Source organism: Peromyscus eremicus, chromosome 15 (genome assembly GCF_949786415.1).
Source record: "Peromyscus eremicus chromosome 15, PerEre_H2_v1, whole genome shotgun sequence".
In the NCBI taxonomy this organism is placed as follows: Eukaryota; Metazoa; Chordata; class Mammalia; order Rodentia; family Cricetidae; genus Peromyscus; species Peromyscus eremicus.
Genome location: NC_081431.1, coordinates 90407700 through 90429531, shown reverse-complemented (window position 1 = coordinate 90429531; position 21832 = coordinate 90407700). Strand labels below are relative to the sequence as shown.

At 35.0% G+C, this 21832-nt stretch overlaps 1 protein-coding gene across 1 annotated transcript in view; it reads left to right on the top strand.

Annotated features, from left to right (window-relative positions):
• The window catches only part of Cdh19 (cadherin 19), a 115512-nt gene that overhangs the window by 78066 nt on the left and 15614 nt on the right, over window positions 1–21832 (top strand). The window contains exon 9 of the mRNA XM_059280666.1: window positions 14685–14806. Within this exon, the coding sequence (XP_059136649.1) occupies window positions 14685–14806 (122 nt within the window). The remainder of the gene's footprint in view (window positions 1–14684; window positions 14807–21832) is intronic.

The window sequence follows — 21832 nt, the reverse complement described above, 5'->3', positions numbered from 1 at the left end:
TATATGGTAAATGTTGTAGAAACTAAAATAAAAATTAGTATGTAACTTTATATATGTAGGTCATTTATTTTAAGTTAGTAACTGCTCACTGTAATTCAAGCTTCCTATGAGCTCACTATTAAATTCTATTTTTTTCTTATTTAACAATTATGGAAGGTGGCATTGGCACACACCTTTAATCTTACAACTAAAGAGGCATAGCCAGGTGGATCTCTGTGAGTTCAAGACCAGCCTGGTCTATAGAGTGAGATCCAGGACAGGCACAAAAATTACACAGAGAAACCCTATCTCTAAAAAACAAAAGGAAAAAAACAATTATAGGCTTAATAAAAAACAAAGATTAATAAAACACACAGTATAATGGAAAACAACTTTTAAATTGAAATGTATTTATTATACAACAATGTGTCATTATGGTTTTTGATAGTTAAATATTTATATTGACAATAAAAATTAAGAGATGTTTTATAACTTTTAGCATATATTCTCCATTTTTATTCTTAAATGGCATGTTTAATGAAAAGAATATGTGCATTCAAAAATCATGTACATTTGAAAACATGGTTATAATGCTACTGACTAGGTATTGTCTCCTAAGTTTGCCATTTACTAAAATAATATTTTAACTTTGTTTCACAACTGTGCAAATAGTTAAGCCACTGAGTGAAATTATAAGTCATTTCTTTATAACCTTAACAGATTAGACTATTTATACATTTGTAGATAATATGTAAAAGCTGAACACACCTTATCCTATTTTTGAATGAAATATTAGAACTATTTTTGTACATTAGTAACAAAGCACATTTGACATGAATATTGTTTCAATCTGATTATGTTGTAGAATGTGAAACACTCAATGAAAATTTATTGATTATCTGTATATACCAAAAACATGAATTTATCTAGAAATTGTGCTCACAGTTCCTACTTTCAGACAGTCATATATTAATTATCAGCAGTGACCAGTTCTTCATTCCTCTGCTTTCTTATCATTCAGAAATAGGCAGATTATGTCTTTTCTTATTATAAAAATAGATCTAATTGTACCTGTTTGTTGCTTGCTTTTGCCCATTAAAGTGTGAATTAATCATTATCTGATCAACTATATTAATTAAAGATAAAAATTATACATATATATATGTATATATATATATATAAAACTTGCCAAAATAATTTTATTTAGTCAATGAACATAGTGTAGCACAGTGAAAGATTAAAATTGCATATAAAAATATTGTATCTTCTGTGTCATTCATTTTATAGATAATTACAACAATGTTTGTGACTTTCTTAACATTTGTTAAGACTCAAAGAATATGCCTGTCTTATAACTCACTACTTTTAGCTAATATTTGACATTTTAGATTGGAGAACTAATTTAGCATATTTGTTCATTTTTTCCAATATGTTAATTATATATTAAAGCAAGGCAGATGCCTTTGGTCTTAGATTTTGAATTTTTGATTAATTAAATTGAAAAGAATAACAGAAATATTATAAAACTGGTTTTGGCAGACAGAAAATGCCAAGATTTTCCATGTTAGAAACATGAAGAAGCTTATTATGACATTCTGCAAAGCCGTTGTGAAAAATAAATCAAGTCAGTTCAAGAGAAAAATTATAATTCTAAAAAGAGATTTCTCTGTGAAATAACTTTCAGGTTATAAGGATTGTAATTTGTCAAAACTCTAGAAATAAGTCACGTCAAGCTTTTGTCGTACACGATGAGAGTAAAATAAATAATTTATCTTACACTAGATGTACTAAAAATAAATGATTAGGAAGAATGTTTATAAACTCTAGACAGTTTTTTTTATTTATATTTGTTTATTTGTGATACATGTACATATAAGTTTGTGAGCACACATATGTATATATTGGTGCATATCAAGAGGTCAAAAATAACTATTTATTTATTCTCTCTTATTACTAAATGAATTCCAGGTATAGATGTCAGATCTTCAGACTTGGTGGCAGTCCTACTTGTTTAATGAGCTATGTAACTATGTAATGCTCTATTTTTTATAAATAAAAAATAATAGAATTAACAAAAGCATATTTGGTAAAAAAAAAAAACTTGTTTATTCAATTAGTATTTTTTTGTATTTTTTTAATCTCATGATTGCTGATAATAAGGAAAAAGCTCTAGCAAATGTCTTTTAGTTGTTGTTTTTTTAATTTAAAGGTATGAGGAAGGTTAATTTAAGCATTGTCAAGTAGAATCAACATTAACACAAATCATTAAATTATAAGAAAGCCACTGCTCATTCAAATGACTAATTCAACATTTACATATTTGAAGTATTCATCTAATTATTGTTCATTAATAAAAACTTAGGAGTCAGATATCAGATTAAGAAATTGATAGATCAGAGAAATGGTGGAAAAGCAACCAGTGACCCTCTCTCTATTTTCCTCAATCCAAAAGGGCCAAGAATCTTTAAACCCTTCTATACTGCTTCCTGTGTCTCTCTATATGTCCTCAGTTCTCTCAAATATCAATGGCTAATTTTGGTCAGCTAGTACCTAGCTCTGCCCTCTGATTCAAAGTAAACTTTATTGGCAGTCTTGGGAGTATATGCGTGTGATCTAAATACCCCACAACATTTTCCCCTTTTTGTTTACATACAAATGAAAGGTTTTAGCTCCAACTCAGTAAAACTATATGCAATAAAACAATTATTGGGTAAGAATTATATTCTCAATGTCCAGTCCATTTACATTTGGCAAATTCAGAGAAAATACTCCATTATCTGTGTCATCTTTTGGATAAGATATGATAGATAATGGAGTAAAAAAAAAAAGTGATATCCTATCTTATCCCAAAGACAGGAGAGAAAATGGAGTAAACATTGTATAAAATTTTTTTACCTAATTCACTTTCTATCCTAACTTGTATTATCAATCCAAAATGATCATTTTAGACCTCAAAACATTTTCTTAGATAAACAATTTAAGCCTTTATGGCTCTCAAACTTATACAGATTATATATTTTTGTGAGTTTCTTTTCTGAATTTACTAACAAGGGAAACTGTCTTGAACTTCATTAAAGATCTAAAAAGGGTATAATATTACCTGAATAAGTAGAAAGTGTGGAGCCAACAACTTCCAACATTATAGAAAAGACAGTGACATTTGGATGCCTGGACAGTCATGCAAGTTTCCTTCAACATTGAAATATCTTTCTTTGACCTAGAGGCCTAGAATATTTGACAGACTTTTTGGTGAAGCCAGAATTTTGAGGAACTGTCCTATCTTGTCTTGACAATGTTTGGCTCCCACCTTTTGTCCTGTCATGCTTGTCCAATTTGGACAGCAAACTGTAAGCAATCCAGACAAGAGTAATTTCTTTCCCACTTAATAACTTTGTCACAATGAAAGCAAACTCCATATGGAGATTCTTCGATACTCATCATCTTATTTTGAAGTAAATTGGTACTGACAGAAGTAGACATAACTCACTGTCATGAAAAAACATGTTTTTAAAACATCTTAAATGCCATATTTTGTATGTCTCTGAAGTGTTTGAAGGCCACCTGCTTATCTGAAATATATCTCTGTTTGACTTTGAAAACATACCTAAAATGGCCACAGACTTTATTGATATAGATGTCTAACTGCTAAACTACATTTCATAATTATTTTTAAAAGTTTGTAATAGTAGCCTCTAAGGACTAGAATTTTACATTACATTTTAAAATGAGCTATATAGGTACACTACAAGAGTAGAAATATATACAGTACATTAAAACAAAAATAAACATAAATTTGTGTCAATATACAAAACTATCTTAAATAAGCATATATATATATATATATATATACAGTATAGCAAAAATAACCTTTTAATTTGTATCAATACACAAAAATATCTTAAATGAGGGTGGAAACATATATGCAGTATAACAAAAATAACCATAAATTTGTATCAAGTATAAAAATCCACATAAATATAAAACATTTAAGACTATTAGTTGCTTTTTTAGTTTGAAAGATTATTTGAAATAATCTACCCTTTTATCTTTGTATCACTATATCCCTTTTTTTTTCTTTTCAGGATGCTATCCCTGCATCTAATCTCCTTTACTTAGTTTCCTTTCTGACTATGACCAATAACAACTTGCAAACAATACACCCTAAGCCATGATAATCATCTGTAATTCATGGAAGGACAAAAATCTACCCATTCCACTTCTTGGGAATGTGGACATAATGTTCTTAAAATTACTTCCTCTTGTCTGGTGGTGAAGGTATTTTTAAAGGAACCTGAAAATTTTGAGATAATGGTCAACTCCTGGGAGACCTAGCTAGTTTCCTTTTTCTGTGTGTTGGGAAAGTACAGAGCTTATCTTAATTCCTGAGTGGTGTAGTCCATGTAGGTGGACAGTCTCATGTAATCACCTTGAAATTGTTTTGAGTAATTTGTAATTGAACGTTAATTTTTGGATAGTGTTTATCACCCTAATGACATTATCACATTCAAGGTAAAATTGTCATTGTGGAGTCCAATCATCATTTTGGAGACATCAAAGGTGGCTGATAAGAAGGAAATGGTTCACTGAAGAAAACTTAAACACTTTAAATGTAATATGCAGCAGATCTTAGAGAGGTTTAAGGACCACAGTCTATTAAACACAACTGTGGTATACAAGTTTAATTCCTAGTTAACTGTTTCAAACTCAAGCCTGAAATCACATACAAGAAACTAATGAAGTCTATTTCTAGAATTAACTAGTACTCTATATGACTATTAATATCGCAAAAGAAGGCATATATATTATATATTATACATTAATTTATATATATATATAATATTTATATCTTAAGACAAGTTTTAAATAGTCAAAATAAAACCAAGGAATTATGAGATTGGTGGCAACAGAATAGTTCCTTAATTTTATTTTTTTTCTTCTGTCGCATACCAGTTGACATAAGACAGAGATTTCAGATTTTCCTTTAACAAGCAAGCTTGGGTTTAGAGAAGGAGAGAGCCATAGTTCAACTCCAAAGCCAGATTTAATCATTAATTGAATTGGGACTACAGAAAGATCATTTGCATTACTTGTCTTTAGAGAACAGCAGAAACAAACACTTGGGAAGATTTATGAAATGTTATCCAATTAGAAATGTGGTACACCATTAGGCCAATTTACTCTCTCAGGACATTTTCTCTGAATGATTCAATCTTTTACTTCAGATGTCTCATTTGTCCAATCATCTTCTGATTCTTTAATTGGATCCATTTATTGCCCTGGGAACAGAGAAAGAAAACCATGCTCCAATCCTAACTTTGGGTAGTTTCCAATTTTGGCAGGTGATATCTGATTTTTTGTTTTTGTTAGTCTTATAAGTTTAGAGTGAAGGGCCAGGCTGTTTGATGAACTATCACCTCTCCTAACCAAGAAGTTTCTCTTGTTCAAATGTAATCTTTATCAATTTTGATGGTTTCCATAGCTTTTCTTTTCCTGTGGAAACAAAAGAAAAACCTCTTCCACAATGTAACACATATCCTGTTTTCCATTCAGAGGTCAACATATCTTAAAGTGTACAGGATAATTTAATGCAGCAGTTTTTTCTACTATCCAATGTTTCTTTGTAGCTGTCATTCCTTTCTCATTATCATAAGAAAATTAAAGTTAATAAATATTTGTGCAATATATCTCTGGGGAATGTTATTACCCTTTTCTGTTTATTAAGCATATCTTTGAAAGAGTGATTATATCTTTATATAAATGCTTGTCCTGTAAGATTGTGTAGTATACCTGTAATACACTTTATACTGTAATATAAAAAATTGTTTCATTTTACTAGAGACATATGTTAGATCATTGTCAATCTTAATTTTACAGGTACTCCTATGGTGGCTATAAGGTCTAATAATTGTATAATAACAGAATCACCCTTTTCATAACTCAATGCAGTTGCTCATAGAATCCTGAATATGTATTTAGGGTACAGTGCACATATTTTAATTTTTCAAACTCTGCAAAAAGAAACACATACATTTGTCAAATTTATTTTCTTTGAGAACATTTTACATTACTTCCTGTAGGTAGTTGGGTTTGGTTATACAAAGAACAAGTAGGACATTTCCTTTGCTTTTTACCAAGTGATAAAAAAAAACATCTTTTTTTAATCCCTTGCAAATAACATGGTATTACTCATGAAATTCTGAAGCTACTAGCATATTTGCTACCAATACAAGATCAATTTTATCAATATGTTGTGCTAGAAGGCCTGGTAACCAGTATAGGGTCTGATAAGTTTTATATACAAGAGATGATTTCTATTTCTGATTATTTCTTGTAATTGAATAAATAGGAAGGTTAATTATGAATCAACTTCAGAATATGTCCAGTGGTTTAAATATGTAAAACAATTTTTTAAAATATTGAAAGTCAGTTCCTATATTAAGAGCTTGGGGAATGTCTAATAGTACCATGAGTATAGCACATAATTCTTAATTTTGAACAGAATCATCAGGGTTTTGAGCCAGATTTACTTGTTTCCTGACTTATAACTTGGATTTTCTTACTTTTTTGCAACTTTATGGAATGAGGTATTCTAGAAATTGGTGTTAGTGGTTGGTATATTGTGCACCCCAATAAACTTATCTGGGGGTCTGAGACCCGAACAGCCACTAGAGTAAACATAGAGGTTAGGCAGTGGTAACACATGCTTTTAATCCTAGCATTCTGAAGGCAGAGATGCATCCAGATCTCTGTGAGTTCAAGGCCACACTGGAAACAGCCAGGCACACAACTTTAATCCCAGCACTTGAGACCTCATGTCTTGCTTTGGAAAAACACATGCCTTTAATCTCAGGAAGGGATAGTGGAAGCAGAAAGGCATATAAGGCATGAGGACCAGGAACTAGCCTGAGTAAGCTTTTAGGCTTTTAGCAGTAGTTCAGCTGAGATCCATTCAGATGAGGACTCAGAGGCCTCCAATGTGAAGAAACAGGATTAGCTGAAAAGTTGGTGAGGTGAGATTAGTTGTGGCTTGTTTTGCTTCTCTGATCTTTCAGAATGTACCCCAATACCTGGCTCCTGAGTTTTTTATAAATAAGACTATTTAAGATTCATGTTACAGGTGTTTCTCATACTATGTGAGGAAAAATCCAATCAGTTCTTGTTATAAACTGAAGTTTCTTGCTTCTGGGATATTTGTTGCTAATATCTCCCAAGAAATTAGTGCAAGCTCTTAAACAATGTTGGTTTTCTCTCCATTTGGAGGCAATTTCAGCATTAGTAGAAGGCACCACAATTCCTGGTGGGTCTATTCCTGCTCATTGTTGAAGTTTTAATTTTTGTTTCAAAATCAATTCTACATAGGCCTTTAATTTTTTACTCTGTTTTTGTGGCAAAAAAAAAATTCATTCTAAGATATTATCTTCTCTCTGTATAAAAGCCTTGTGGGAGAAAGCTTAGAAATTACAATAATAAGTATACAATCAAAGGCTGGGCAGTGGTGGTGCATACTTTAATCCCAGCACATGGGAGACAGAGCCAGGCAGATCTCTGTGAGTTCAAGGCCAGCCTTCTTTATGTAGCAAGATCCAGAACAGGTATCAAAACTGCACTGAGGAACCCTGTCCAAAAATAAAACAAAACAAAACAAAAGAATACAATCAAGTTCTGAATCCAAAGGATTCATACGTTCATAGTGTAGTTACTTTTCCACCAAAGCCAATTCCTGTTCAGCCTCAGCTCATAATTATCTTGGACTATATAAGGCCTTATCTCCTTATAAAGTTTGAACTAATTTTTTTTAGTTCTTTAGAAGTTAATCTAATTGTGGGTTGTAGCCAATTGCTATCTTCTGGCAAGTTTTGAAAATCATTAAGCCAGCCAGTCGTTATACAGTCTTTTAATCCCAGCACTCTGGAGGCAGATGAAGGCAGATCTATATTGAGTTGGAAGCCAGCCTGGTCTACAGAGTGAGTTCCAAGATAGGCTTCAAAAGCTACACAGAGAAACCCTCTCTTGAAAAAAACAAACAAACAAACAAACAAAAAAACAGGCACACCAGAAAAGAAAGAAAGAAAATCATTAAGTGTTCATAATGTGTCTCCCCAAGTTTGTTCATTCTGTGATTGAATTTTTGTAGAACTATCTTATATCCTAGGTATTTAGTAGAATCTCCAATTTGTGTTTTTTCAGAAGCAATTTGTAATCTCAAGAGTAGATTTTTCTTTAGCTCTTCAAATATTTTTAAGGTATAGTACTCTGATCACTTGTAAGATCTCATCCATGTAATGGTTAATTATAAGTTATTTCTAATGGTTATTGTGTAAAATAATGGTACAATATAGGGCTGTTTAGCATCCCTTGTGGAAAATTTTTACACTGATACTTTTTAACAGCCTGACAATTATTATTAGTAGGCAAAGTGAAGGCAACTTTTGTCTACCACATTTTTGTAAAGATACAGTAAATTAAAAAAAAACAGCCTTTAAATAAATCACCATAATAGATTATGGAATTCCAGGCTATAAAGTGACCATTGGCTAGATCACCTTATTTATGTGGCTCTTAAAGCTGATAATGTTCTCCATTTTCCAGATTTCTTTTTAATGACAAATATAGGAGCATTACAAGGAGTAATTAATTTTTCAATACATTGAACATTTAATTATTCCTGTATTAATGTTCTATTTTCTGGATTTTTCAGATGTCAAACGCCATTTTACTACTCAGATAGGTTTCTCAATTAACCATTTTAAAGGTTAGACTATTAATATCTTTGAATAATCATGAGCTGTTTTGCCCTGCTTAATAACAAATACAGGACAATTGCAAGGTCTGGTTGATTCTTCAGTATGCTGAGCATTTTCTTGCTCCTGTATCAGCTATTTTAAGGCCTGCAATTTCTCTGATGTTAAAGTCCATTTCTGAACTCATACAGGCCTGTCAATTAACCATTTTAAAAGTAAGACGGTCTGTGTCTTTTTCTTAGACAACCCGGAAGGTCAGTGTCTGTTCTTGGTAATACCTTTTGATATTTTTCTCAGAAGTATACATTAGTTTATGGTTTCTTCCTGAGATTGGTGGAATGTTATTCTGGATTTTCCATTGCTGTAATAAATCATGTCCCCATAAATTCATTGCTATGTTAGCTTCAAATGTCTTAACCTACCTACCTGTCCTTCTGGCACCATACACTCAACCAATCTTATACTTTGCTAACCTGAAATAGTTTCAGTCCCTAGAAACTGAACATTTACTTCCTCTTTCCACCATGATTTCAATTGTAACTGATAACCAGCTTCCAATATTGCTGTAGCTAAATCTTTCCGGTCTTGTGGAATAAGTCTGTTCTGAGTTGCCCAAGAATTTAATTAACATCTGTTTCACAAAAGGTGAATACATACCATATGAAACTACTCTTTCCTTGAATCTTTTCAAATTTAACATTTCTATAGGATCCCAGATAACCTCTGAAAAGCATTGAGGGTACATATAATCTGGTGGTCATTCTTGAATGGTAACTGGATAAATTAAGTTTGTTTTTCTAATAACATAATGCTCCACTTCAGTTTCATAATACAATGTTATGGTAGGTTCTGTTCTAAATTCTTCTGTCTGTGCACATGTATTCTTCTTAGTTTTATTAGTAGATCTTTCTAAAGATTGTATCTTATCAGTCATTTTTCATATTTGATACAGATATCAAACCTCCCTTTTAAGGATAAAACATGAATTACCAAGATGGCAAAATTATAATCAACATTATGTCAGTTTCAGCTACGTTGATTATTTTTTCATTTAATTTTTTCAATTTTCAATGCATCCTTTGTGGAACCATGCAGAAAACCTAACTCCCTGCATAGTCATATAGTTTCCCATTCATAACATTGGGGAAAAAATCTTTTTTTTTTTTAACAAATTTCCCCTTTTAGGAATGTCATTTACTCAACAGATCTGTTGACAACAACAATAAAGTGTGAGGCTAGCTGATCCTGTGCTGTACAGCTGGGCAGAGAATGAGAGCATTACATGGCTTGGCCAAGGGCAACTGCAGCTACTGCTATGTAGCTGGGGGCTGAGAGTGTGTTACGGTGGCAGCAGCAGTAAAAGTATGAGTATGTGTTCAGGTGGCCTGCCTGGCACGGCAGCAGCCCAAAAGGGGAATCTAGGAGAAGCCTGCAACCCAAAGGGAAAGAAAGCAAGCTTCCTGAAAATTGTGCATGAGGAGGTATGGAAGAAGCCCACATGGTTACAAGTGAGGGTACAGGGGCTGTCTGAAGGACAGAGAAGGCTAGCAGTGGAGTCTAACACAGGCAGTGTTTAGGGCTCAATTGCCTGTGACATTTGGATCTGAGGCCTGGTAGCAGATGGAGGTTTTATATGTATATGAAACATAACCAAATGATGACAGTGACAAATAAATGTGGAGAGCATTTGAAGTTCTCCTCTATAAATATTTTAGTCATGATGTTGGAGATAAGACTTAGTGATTGTGATCAATGGCTTGTATTCCAAGGAATATAGGTTTGAATCTTAGCACTAACACTGCTGGTATCCAGCTTCAGCAGGGTTGAGGTCCCAGTGAGAAGGTATGGAGTAAAGTTAGCAAGGAAAGTAGACTAACACAATCTGAGGGTGAATCAGGAACGCTGCCTATTGCATGCTTTGGTTTTGCTTTTATCAACTTGATGTATGATAGAGTCACCAGAAAAGACAAAACCTAAACTGAGAAAACGCCCAATCAGATTGTCATAGGTGCAAGCCTATAGTACATTTTCCTAATAGATTATTGAAGTGGGAGCACCCATATAACAGGGGGTAGTGCCACATCTGTGCTGGTGGACCTTAGTTGTAGCCAGAAGTTTTCTATGTCCCTCCTGGTCTACAGCCGCTCAGACCCAAGTAAACATACAGATGCTTATATTAATTAAAAGTGCTCATCCATTAGTTCAGGCTTACTACTGACTAGCTCTTACACTTAACCTCAGTCCATTTCTGTTAATCTATATTTCATCATATTTTTCATGGCTTTACCTGTGTGCCATTACATGCTGCTCCCTGGAGAGCAGGCTGGCATCTCTTCAGTCAGCTTTCCTCTTCCCAGAATTCTCCCGGTTGGCTTATCCTGCCTATACTTCCTACCTGGCTACTGGCCAATCATCGTTTTATTAAACCAGTGTTAAAAAATGTTATTCCAGCTGGGCGGTGGTGGCACACGCCTTTAATCCCAGCACTTGGGAGGCAGAGGCAGGCAGATCTTTGTGAGTTTGAGGCCAGCCTGGTCTACAGAGTGAGATCCAGGAAAGGCGCAAGGCTACACAGAGAAACCCTGTCTCGAAAAACCAAAAAAAAAAAAAAAAAAAAAAAAAAAAGTTATTCCATAGCATTTCTCCTTTTCTGTTTAATTAAAAAGGAAAGTTTTAAATTTAACACAGTAAAATTATATATAACAAAACAATTATCAATCAAGAATTACAGTTACAATATCTGGTCTATTTATATTTGGCAAATTCAAAGAAAGTATTCTATTTATCCTATGTCTGCGAGTCTAAGGTTTCATATCTAATTTATCTTTTATCATAATTAAGGAAAATTTAACTATTTAGTTTTCAAATACATCAAAGACCTCAGAAGGATACAATATTACCTAAGTAAATAGGAATAGCATTGTAAGCAACTTCCAAAAATCTGGAAATGACAGAGACAGCAGCCTTCCTGAACAGTCATCCAAAGATTCTCTGCAATATTTGGGCATCTATCTTCTGCCCATAGGCCTAGTCTCTCAGTCACTTTTTCCTGTGTCCTGTAGAATATCTGGCAGTCTCCTCTGCAAACCAGGAACCTGAAGGACCATCTCGCCTTGCAAAGTTCAATAGTCAGCTTCCTATGGGTCCTGCATGTCCAGTCAATACAACATTTTGTCAAGTATTCCAGGCAGAAACAGTTTCTTGTCCAAATGGCTACTTTGCCAAGAAGAAGATAAACTCCATATGGAGTGTGTTTGATGCCCATTTTTCTCTTTGAAGTAAATTGGTGCTGCCAGGAGAAGACATGTTTCACTGTCCAGAAATTCTAAGTTTTTAAAACATTTTAAATGCTATATTCTTAGGTCTTTGAAGTGTTTGAAGATTACCTGCCTAATTGAATTATATCTATGTATACCTAGAAAACTTAATTAAAATGACTATAAGTTTGACTATCATATATTATTAAGCTGTATTTTTAATTATCCATTACAATTTAAATGAGCTCAACAAACATATTACCTTAAACAAGAGTAGAAATATACATGCAGTTTAACAAAATTAATTTTAAATTTGTATCAACAAACTAAAATCTATACCAATGTAAAACATTTTAAACAAGTTGCCTTTTAAAAGTAGATTCAAACTACCATTTCATCCTATCATATCTATACTACCCCCCTTTTTTTAGAAAGAGATTGTATTTATAATCAAACCTCTTTAAATAAAATAAACATTTATAAACAATATTTTGGGAATTTGGGCATAGCTTGTCATGCTACTTCCTGCTGGATGAGGGCTCTGGCAATTTTGGGGGGACCCTGAGAAAATTAAGAATTATGGTCAAGTCCTGACTAGAATAGTCTGTGAGGCTGCATTATCTGAGCCAATTGCCATGAAGTTGATTTTAAATGTTGGATGATCTCAGCCATGGTGTCATTGGAGACCTTTCATGGGGTCTTGGCTGGTCAAACCATATTAGTCTGAAAGCAATCCACTGGTTCTCATCTTCTGTGGAAACAAAATCAGAAACTGTTTTCCAAAGCAACATATCCTTAGACATAAATTTTGAAATCTAGATACTTTTAACTATACATGTTGATTTAACTCAGCAGTTTTTACAATCAAATGTCTCTCTGCAGTTAAAAATCCCAAAGACAATATAATCCAGACTCTGTGTAATATCAATCTTTATGTGGCTTGTTTTTTATATTATCTTTACTATCTTTTTAAAGACTACTTTTTAAAACTATTTATTCATATAACTGTCTATATTAATTTTCTTGCCTATGTACATTTTTACACACACTGTAAATCATTTAAATTCTTATTCCATCTGAATCTGCCTTATTGTGAATCTATTGCTCTAAACTGCAGTGGTTAGTACTGAAGCAGCAGCCTTGGCTGCTGACTCCGCCCATCTCAGTTTTTCAACATGGTGGAGATAATTCACTGCTAGCTCGGGGAGCCATGCTTTCTGCTGACTCTGGGGGGCAGTGGACCTATGCTTCTATCAATGCAGCTTATAGCCCAGAAACCTCTTTTTTTTTTTTCTGTACTAGTAAAAGCTAAATCTGTTGCATTGCAGTACACTGTGTGGCTTGGAGATGCCACTTTGTACCACCGTAGAAATCTGCCATGTTGCACTCAAGGCCACAGGACACTGTAAACATGCCATAATGTAGCTCATAGCTGTCCTGAGAGACACGACTAGGAAGCTGTTTTTAGCTTTGTTTTAGAATCTTTCTTTTTTTTTTTAAGCTTTCTCAGATTTTAGGTACCAATTTTTGGCATCATTTGTAGCTGAAAGTTTTTCTGTGGGTCCTGCCAAGCCCCCACAGTCCTGCAGCCTGCTTATAAAATAATCACTCAGAAGCTTATATTAATTAAAATTGCTCAGCCATTAGCTCAGGCCTACCACTGACTAGCTCTTACACTTAAACTCAGCCCATTTCTGTTAATCTATATGTTGCCACATGTTCTGTGACTTTACCTATGTGCCATTACATGCTGCTTCCTGGACAGCAGACTGGAATCTCTTCACTCAGCCTTCTTCTTCCCTAAATTCTCCTTGTCTACTTATCCTACCTATACTTCCTACCTGGCTACTGTCTAATCTGTGTTTTATTAAACCAGTGTACAAAATCATTATTCCACAGAACTTAGTGTTAAAAGAAATCAGGCTAAGTATTCAAGGAAGATCAAGGTAGTAAGCAGCATTACTCTATGGACTCTCCATCAGCTCCCCCTCCACATTCTTTTTCTGTTTGAGTTGCTGCTTAACTGCCTTTGATGATGAAATGTGATATGGAAATGTAAAAAAAAAATAAATGCTCCTTCGCCCCCCCCAAAAAAAACACTAAAAGTAATAGTTCATTTTAAGATACAAAGACATTTTAAAGATCATTGTTTAATATTCCTTATTTCTATCATTTTAAAGATTTATTTTCCTTTTAATGATATGTGACTTTGTATGTGCATTCTGTACTGAGTATTCATTTACAGTTTATAAGTTATTACTTAATTTTAGTGTATCAGAGTGATGTTTTGCTATGGCCTTATAAAGGATTTTCAGTTATGTTAGGACCTCAGGCAATCTATAATTCTAAGTGGTTTTCTAGTGCCAGTATGACTATCAGAGACATTGACAAGAGTAGTAATTTCTTCTCACTACAATTCAATGGACTCATAGAAAGACTTCTTGTAGCCTCTGACTGTCAGCACAGTGTCTTTTTTCTTATCATGGGCCAAAGCCACAGCATGTAGAAGGAAAACAATAAATGGTGCTAGAATTGAGCATAGATTCCTTTTCTAGCCTCTATGACTGATAAATGTATGGATTATATAGTTCCCACCCTTAGTTGTCTTCAGGTAAATATATCAGTGTACAACAAGCTTCTAATTCAATTTTTGCATGATTTTTATATAGAGATATAACTAATTGCATGCTATATCTTTAATTTTCAGACAATGTACAACAGATCTCTTCAGCTCCTGTATATGTACAAGTTTTTAATATTAATGACCATGCTCCTGAGTTCTCTCAGTACTACGAGACTTATGTTTGTGAAAATGCTGAATTTGGTGAGGTAAGATAAAAGACCAGAATAGATCAATTTAGCCCAAGCAACAGAGCATTTCTTATGTTATCTTCTCTAAATATAATATATAATAATTGCTAATACAAAGCATCATTTTTATATTACCTTAAGTAAATCATGTGTTGTATTCATTGCATTGCATGTGTAAATATGCTATATTGTGGGGCGTTTACCCAACCACCCCCACAGTTCCCCAGAGTTTTCTTGAGTGTGAGCAGTAGGAAATATTAGATAGAAGGATTTATTGTGGAGAATATCGCAGAGATAAACAGATAGAAAATAAAGGATAGCCTCGAGAGGGCCCAGAACCTGTTCCAACGGGCCCCAACTGTCTCTGCCCCAGGGTTTTTATAGAGACGCCAAGGGGTGGAGCAAAAGACCTCCTCCCCCAGCACAGCCAAGTGCAGACCATCCCAAACACCTGCACTTAGGCCCGTGGTCTAATCATCCTCTATGCGGACCTGCTGGGTAAAGCCATGAGGAACCCGAGAACAGGCTCCCACAGGTCCCCCTTTATAATATATATAAAAAAAATAACTATTAATGCCTTACAGCAATCTCCATAGCTGTTACACCTCCCAGTATGGGAGTAGAGGATGATATAGATGGCATTTCTCTTTTGAATTAGGTCCAAGGTGACTACAGCAGTCTTACCTGCCTCAAGCTCTTTCTAAACCAAAAACTCTTAAGGCGACTACAAACTTAAAGAATCCCTTAAATTCATCATTACCATTAACAGTTTAACAAATATTGCTATACATAGTCACAATTCTCTCAGTCTTACAACACAAAGCAAACTCTTAACAGAACCATTTGAATTAGCATATATGGTGCTAAATATAGTTAACAATTTTCTCCATCTTACAACTTTAACTCAATCATTTGAATTTTCTTGCTAACAGAACATAGGAAAAACTTCAATGTATTCACATCAAACTTAAATATTTCCTTAACTCCACAAAACCAGGGTGCATTAATATCAATAGGTTAAATATAATTTCTGCAAACATAATTCAATCTCATAACTCCTCCTTTTCTTTATAATTTTTTAAACAAAATCTCAAACCTAGTTAGAGGAACCCAAATGTATACAATTTCTACAAACCCATATTGAAAAGCAATATTTTCAATCTAACCATTAACACTTTGAAAACTTTTAGCAAAACATCCAAAAGCAGTCTCTTAATAAAACTCTTTACACTTTAAAAGTAGTCTCTAAGTATACCCTATTTTCATTTCTTACTAACAAAACATGACATTAATCTGCTCAAAAAAATATTTTTAAATTAAATAGACTAAGGAATATTAACTCTCCCTTTTATAATTTTTTAAGCAAAATCTCAAGCCTAGTTATAAAACCCAAACTTCTGTTTAAACAGTTCCATTTGTAACACAAAACCAGTTCCATAAGTAATTCCATTTTTACATAAACAGTTCCACAAAACAATTCCCTAAGTACTTCAATTCAGACAAATGTTTCTATTACAGCAGTACTTTTGGTTTGTTCTACAGAAAAACTTCACTTCACACTGAGGGTGAAATTACCGTATTTAGCTTCTGTAAGGTCTTTGCCAAATACTGCACAGCTATAAGGTGATATAAAGTATTTTTCTAAAGAAGCTAGTAAAGCCAAAAGCGGCACAGCTCCGAACTCTATTTCCTCACTGTTTGCATTAACCAGTGACAAAACCTCAGAAACACTAATCGAGCCACTTTCGTTCTGGTTTCTTTATAGGAATGTCTTTGGAGCTGACCCTTCCTTAGTTCCATGCTCCTTACCAGACGCTCGGGTAACCACCGAGCTTCATTCTCCTCTTGTGAAAAAACACAAACATGTCCTCAACCCCATATTAACACAGGATCGGGACCCTTCCATAATCCCAAGCAGGGATCTTTCCATTTCTCATTACCCTCAGCTAAAGGACCAGGAAGATTGGAGTGAACTCTAATATGGCCCACAAAGCATGGCAGCTTTCTTTTGTGGATAGCATAAGTTTCCTTCATATCTAAGACAACGTTCAGTGTATAAACTGCTTTCCCTTGTTTTCTTAATGATTTTAAAGTGGCTTGTTTGCTCTTAAAGGTAGCTTTTTGTCATCCAACTACCGTAAAAACTTTGCACAGCTATTAGGGTAAATAAGACATTTTACCAACGGAGCCCCAAACCGCGAAGCACCTAGTTCCGTATCCTTTCATTTTTTCATTGGAACTGACACTTAAACTCTTAGATGATTTTCCTCCTTACTCTTTTAAAAGCTGTATTTTAAGTTTACCATGAACGTATTTTCGAGCTGACAAAAGTGTTTCAAGGCAATGTCGCCATCTTTAACGGGAAAACTATCTTTCCCAGAATGCATTTTCCTTATATCAGTCCATAATAATATCAGTCCCTTATATCAGTCCTTTATATCATTTTCCTTATATCAGTCATTTCCCATAGTTCTTTTTGGGTCTGAGAGTCAACTGGTTCTCTTTTACTAGACTTGCTACAAATTCTTGCCCGGGAGGTTTGAACCAAGTTTTTTGCTTTTGCAACAGGAGATTTGAACAAGCATTTTACATTTTCAGCTTTGGCACGTTGGGAGATTTCTATTCTCTCCTCAACTGGCTTTAACAGGTGTTTCTCCTTCATCAGACACTGGCCCCCAGATCAGAACCACACCTGCCTCGTTAGCCAGCATTGAGGCTGGCATTTCTGATAGCAACTTTCCTCAGGGTTTGTGTTTGTTTTAGCTAGTCAGTGAAAAACAAGATCATTTACAACAGCTTTTCCATAGCTCTTTCAGAGATTTTCTCCCACTGATTTATCTCATTTTGCTTGTTCCTCCCCCCCCCCCCCAGATGCAGAGCTTCAGGTATCTGTCTGTGGCTCTGTACCTCTGCTAGCTGCCTTTGGAGGCAGGGGCTTTCTTCCCCCCAATCTGCCTCAAATTCTAGCAGCTTTTTCAGGTCATGTATTTTCTGGGGAGGATTATGTCCCTTCTGTTTCTTCGGAGTCTTTTTCCCAGACAGTTCCCAGTTTGGTCTCAATTTATCCCCTCTACCCCAGAAACAGTTTTCGATACTACAGTGGTGGCTTTCCCTGCTACTGAAGATAGGGGCTTTTTGTCCATTTCTGTTTTCAGGGTCTGTGTGGTTTGCGTACAGACTGAAAATCTAAGGAGAGGTTTTTGCCATTTCTAAACTCCCATTAAGACAGGCGTTTTGTTTCATTAGGCCTTCATTTGGCCCAGTTCCCCAGTGGGTTGCATTTGCTTGTCTGGGTGCTCAAGGACAGAGTTTATGCCAGAGGCAATCACCCCTCAGGGCTACACTCCCTCATCTCATGGGAGTCAGTTGAAACAAAGCTTTTCTCAAAGAGATGCTTTCTCTGACAGAAAAGAAAGCTTTACTCCTGGATAGTTCTGTTCTGCCCTGGCTGGGCTGTTTCCCCAGACAGCATTCTGACTCAGCAGCACAACTGCTTCAGACACAGTTCAGCTTTACTGTTTTCCCAGAAAGGTCCTTAGTCTGATAGGAAAGCTTTTCTCAGATTTCTTTTTGCAGCTGTGGACCTATCAACCTGGGACTTGTAGGAAAGCACACAACTGTGCTGTTCCCACTGGCTTTAGCTTTGTTTGTTCATTAGCAGTTTTCCCCTGGGTCCTGCACCTTCCTGCCTCAGCTCTGTGCTTCAGGAAGTTTACAACTGCAGGAACCTTAGTATCTCCAAAATGCACTCCAACTCAGAGATGCTGACCAGTCGCCTCTGGGTTTTTGGTCAGAAGAGAGGATACAATGCTAACAGTTTGCATTGCCTCAGGGGATCTTTGCATTAGTTCGATTAGGAGCACCTTTTCATTCTGAAATGCTCACTCAAACAAAACCCTTGATGCCTCAGCTTGGCTGTAACTGAAAAGCTTGGCTTTTTTGCTTTTCTCAGGTAAAGTTTCCTGCCCTTTTGGGCTCTCTATAGCTCTTTACCCACACTCTTCCAAGCATTTCCCTCAGGGTACTCTGGTCTTTTACTAGCTTGAAGAGACAGAGCTTAGTAGAGCTTTTTAGGAACTTGTCCCTGCCTCCTGCATTGCAGGGAGAATTTTTAAAGCTTGAAAGAGAACTTAGGTTTTGCTGTCTTAAGAGGTTTGTTGTTTTCCCTTTGAGCTAATCACAGGTGGTCCCCATACTAATATCTTCAGGTGATTCTAATTTTTGTCCTTTTGAAAAAGTTAAAGGCTTTAGTTTTCAAGTTTAAGAGCTTTTGAGAAAGATGAAGGCTTTTTAGAGAGATTTTCCCCCCAAATTTTCCAAGAAAAGCTTTATAGTTTAAGAGAAAGATTTTTGTTCCCCCAGGAGAAAGACCAACTTTTCCCAAAACTTCCCAACTTTAAACTTTTTGGCTTTTTACACCCCCATTTTTGCCTCAGGGAGAAAATAGTTTCTCCTGCTGCTCAGACTTAGCATTTCAGCTGTCCCTAGAACAAAAGCTTCCATAGGAAACTTTCTTCCCCATAAGCTCAGAGAAGAGCTTTTTTACAACCCGTAAAGCCCAAAGAAAGATTTTTTTCCCCCAGTTTGCATTAATAGCCCCCAAAGTTAGAAAACTGTAGAGTTTTTCTGTCTAGTTGCCTTACTTATTTTTTCCTACACAATCTTACACTTCTAAGTTTTTCCTACACTATATTACTACCCTATGCCTTATACTTATTTTTCACAGATAGAAATTGAGAAAGGGATAGAAGATAGAAAATTTTGACAGAAGAGAATTTCGATGCAGCATCGGACATCCTTCCAGTCCGCTTTCCTTTTCTCTCAAGGATAAAACCCCTGCCTCTCAATATATATAAAAATATAGATTTTCCATAACACCGGCATGCCTTATCCACTGGCAGGGCTGAACTCAGCACTTTCGCCAAAAACTCTGTAATAAAACTATTATTTTCCTTTATCTTTAGTCCCTGTTCATTTGTCTTTAGTCCCCCCTTTTTTTAGTCCCCTTTTTTAGTTCCCCCTTTTCTTTAGTTTTTTTTTTTCTTTAGTCCCTGTTCATGGCGCCATTCTGTGGGGCATTTACCCAACCACCCCCACAGTTCCCCAGAGTTTTCTTGAGTGTGAGCAGCAGGAAATATTAGATAGAAGGATTTATTTCAGAGAATCTTGCGGAGATAAACAGATAGAAAATAAAGGATAACCTCGAGAGGGCCCAGAACCTGTTCCAACGGGCCCCAACTGTCTCTGCCCCAGGGTTTTTATAGAGACGCCAAGGGGTGGAGCAAAAGACCTCCTCCCCCAGCACAGCCAAGTGCAGACCATCCCAGACACCTGCACTTAGGCCCATGGTCTAATCATCCTCTATGCGGACCTGCTGGGTAAAGCCACGAGGAACCCGAGAATGGGCTCCCACACTATATAAAATTTTACTATGTTTTCTCATTTTGAAATTTTAAAGAATATAACATTATATTTCTGTACCTCTTCAGTGGTATTTTACTTCATAAAAATCTTAAATTGTTATCATGAACAAAGCAATCTATTTTAAGAGAGGTAGAAATAACTGCTTCAATAAAAATTACTATTCCATAGTAATCCTTTTATTTCAAAGTTACCAATGTTTCATTCAACTACATTAAAATGTGGTATTTAATGATTCTAATGCAATATTGTAATAAATAATAAAATATACCATGTGTAAGTATGACAGAAAGAACTGATTTTAAAAGATGAAGCTATTTGCCGGGCGGTGGTGGCGCACGCCTTTAATGCCAGCACTTGGGAGGCAGAGGCAGGCGGATCTCTGTGAGTTCAAGGCCAGCCTGGTCTCCAAAGCGAGTTCCAGGAAAGGCGCAAAGCTACACAGAGAAACCCTGTCTCGAAAAACCAAAAAAAAAAAAAAAAAAAAAAAAAGATGAAGCTATTTAATTTTATACACAGTATATATGCTTACATACTATATTATATATGCTTTTTTTATTTTGTTCTGTTTTTCGAGAGATAGTTTCTTCGTGTAGTTTTGGTGCCTGTCCTGGAGTTCGCTCTATAGACCAGCTGGCCTCGAACTCACAGAGATCTGCCTGGTTCTGCCTCCCAAATGCTGGGATTAAAGGCATGCACCACCACCACCTGGCATATATGCTTATATAGTCATATATTATATATAATATATGTTTACATGTTATATATTAGTATATATATTATATATGAATATTAAGTATACATATTTTAATACACACATAAACATAGGATAGTTTGACACAGCAGCAATGTTTTCACCCAAACTTACTACAGTGAGACGATTAATAGGCACAAACATTATCTTGTCTTCCTTCCAGAATTCCACCTCTCAGGGGCCACACAAGTACATATGTGTGATGAATATGGAAGAATAAAGAGAGATGCAGTGCATGAAAAATTTCTAAAATATAAATGTTTTAGATCAATTCTAGTCGCTAAAAACTGAGTTCAATGATGTGTACAGAGGGTACAGTGATTGCCAGAATAAACTTAGGATCTGTGTAGCACATCATACATGACTTGAAATGGAAAAAAGAATTTGGAACTGTATTCTAAACACAAATGACTCATAAACAGCTTGATTGACAAGTATTAAGAAACAATGTGTTGGTTATAAGTTCTGCCCAAGAAGCTATTGGAAAAATGATATATACCAGTGGAGATTGAGAAAAAGGATCATGTAAAAATAACTGTAGCAAGAAAAGGGTTCTATGCTTACCATGGAGCAAGATATACAAAGCATAGACATGCAGATATTTTCTTACTGATTTTGTGTTTAAAGTTTAATACAGGATTATCAACTGCTATGATTATCTCATTTAATTATAAACTTTATTTATTGTGATAGTACATATTTATGTTTTATAAGTGTTGAATTAAGAATCATTTCTGATATAAATCTAGGAGTCCAAAAGAAAAACTGTGAATAGAATATTTAGGGAAAATCCCATTAACATAAGACTATTTTAATTAAGTCCTGAAATGGAAAGAGAAAGGAGTGAGTGTATTGAACTTCAAAATTAT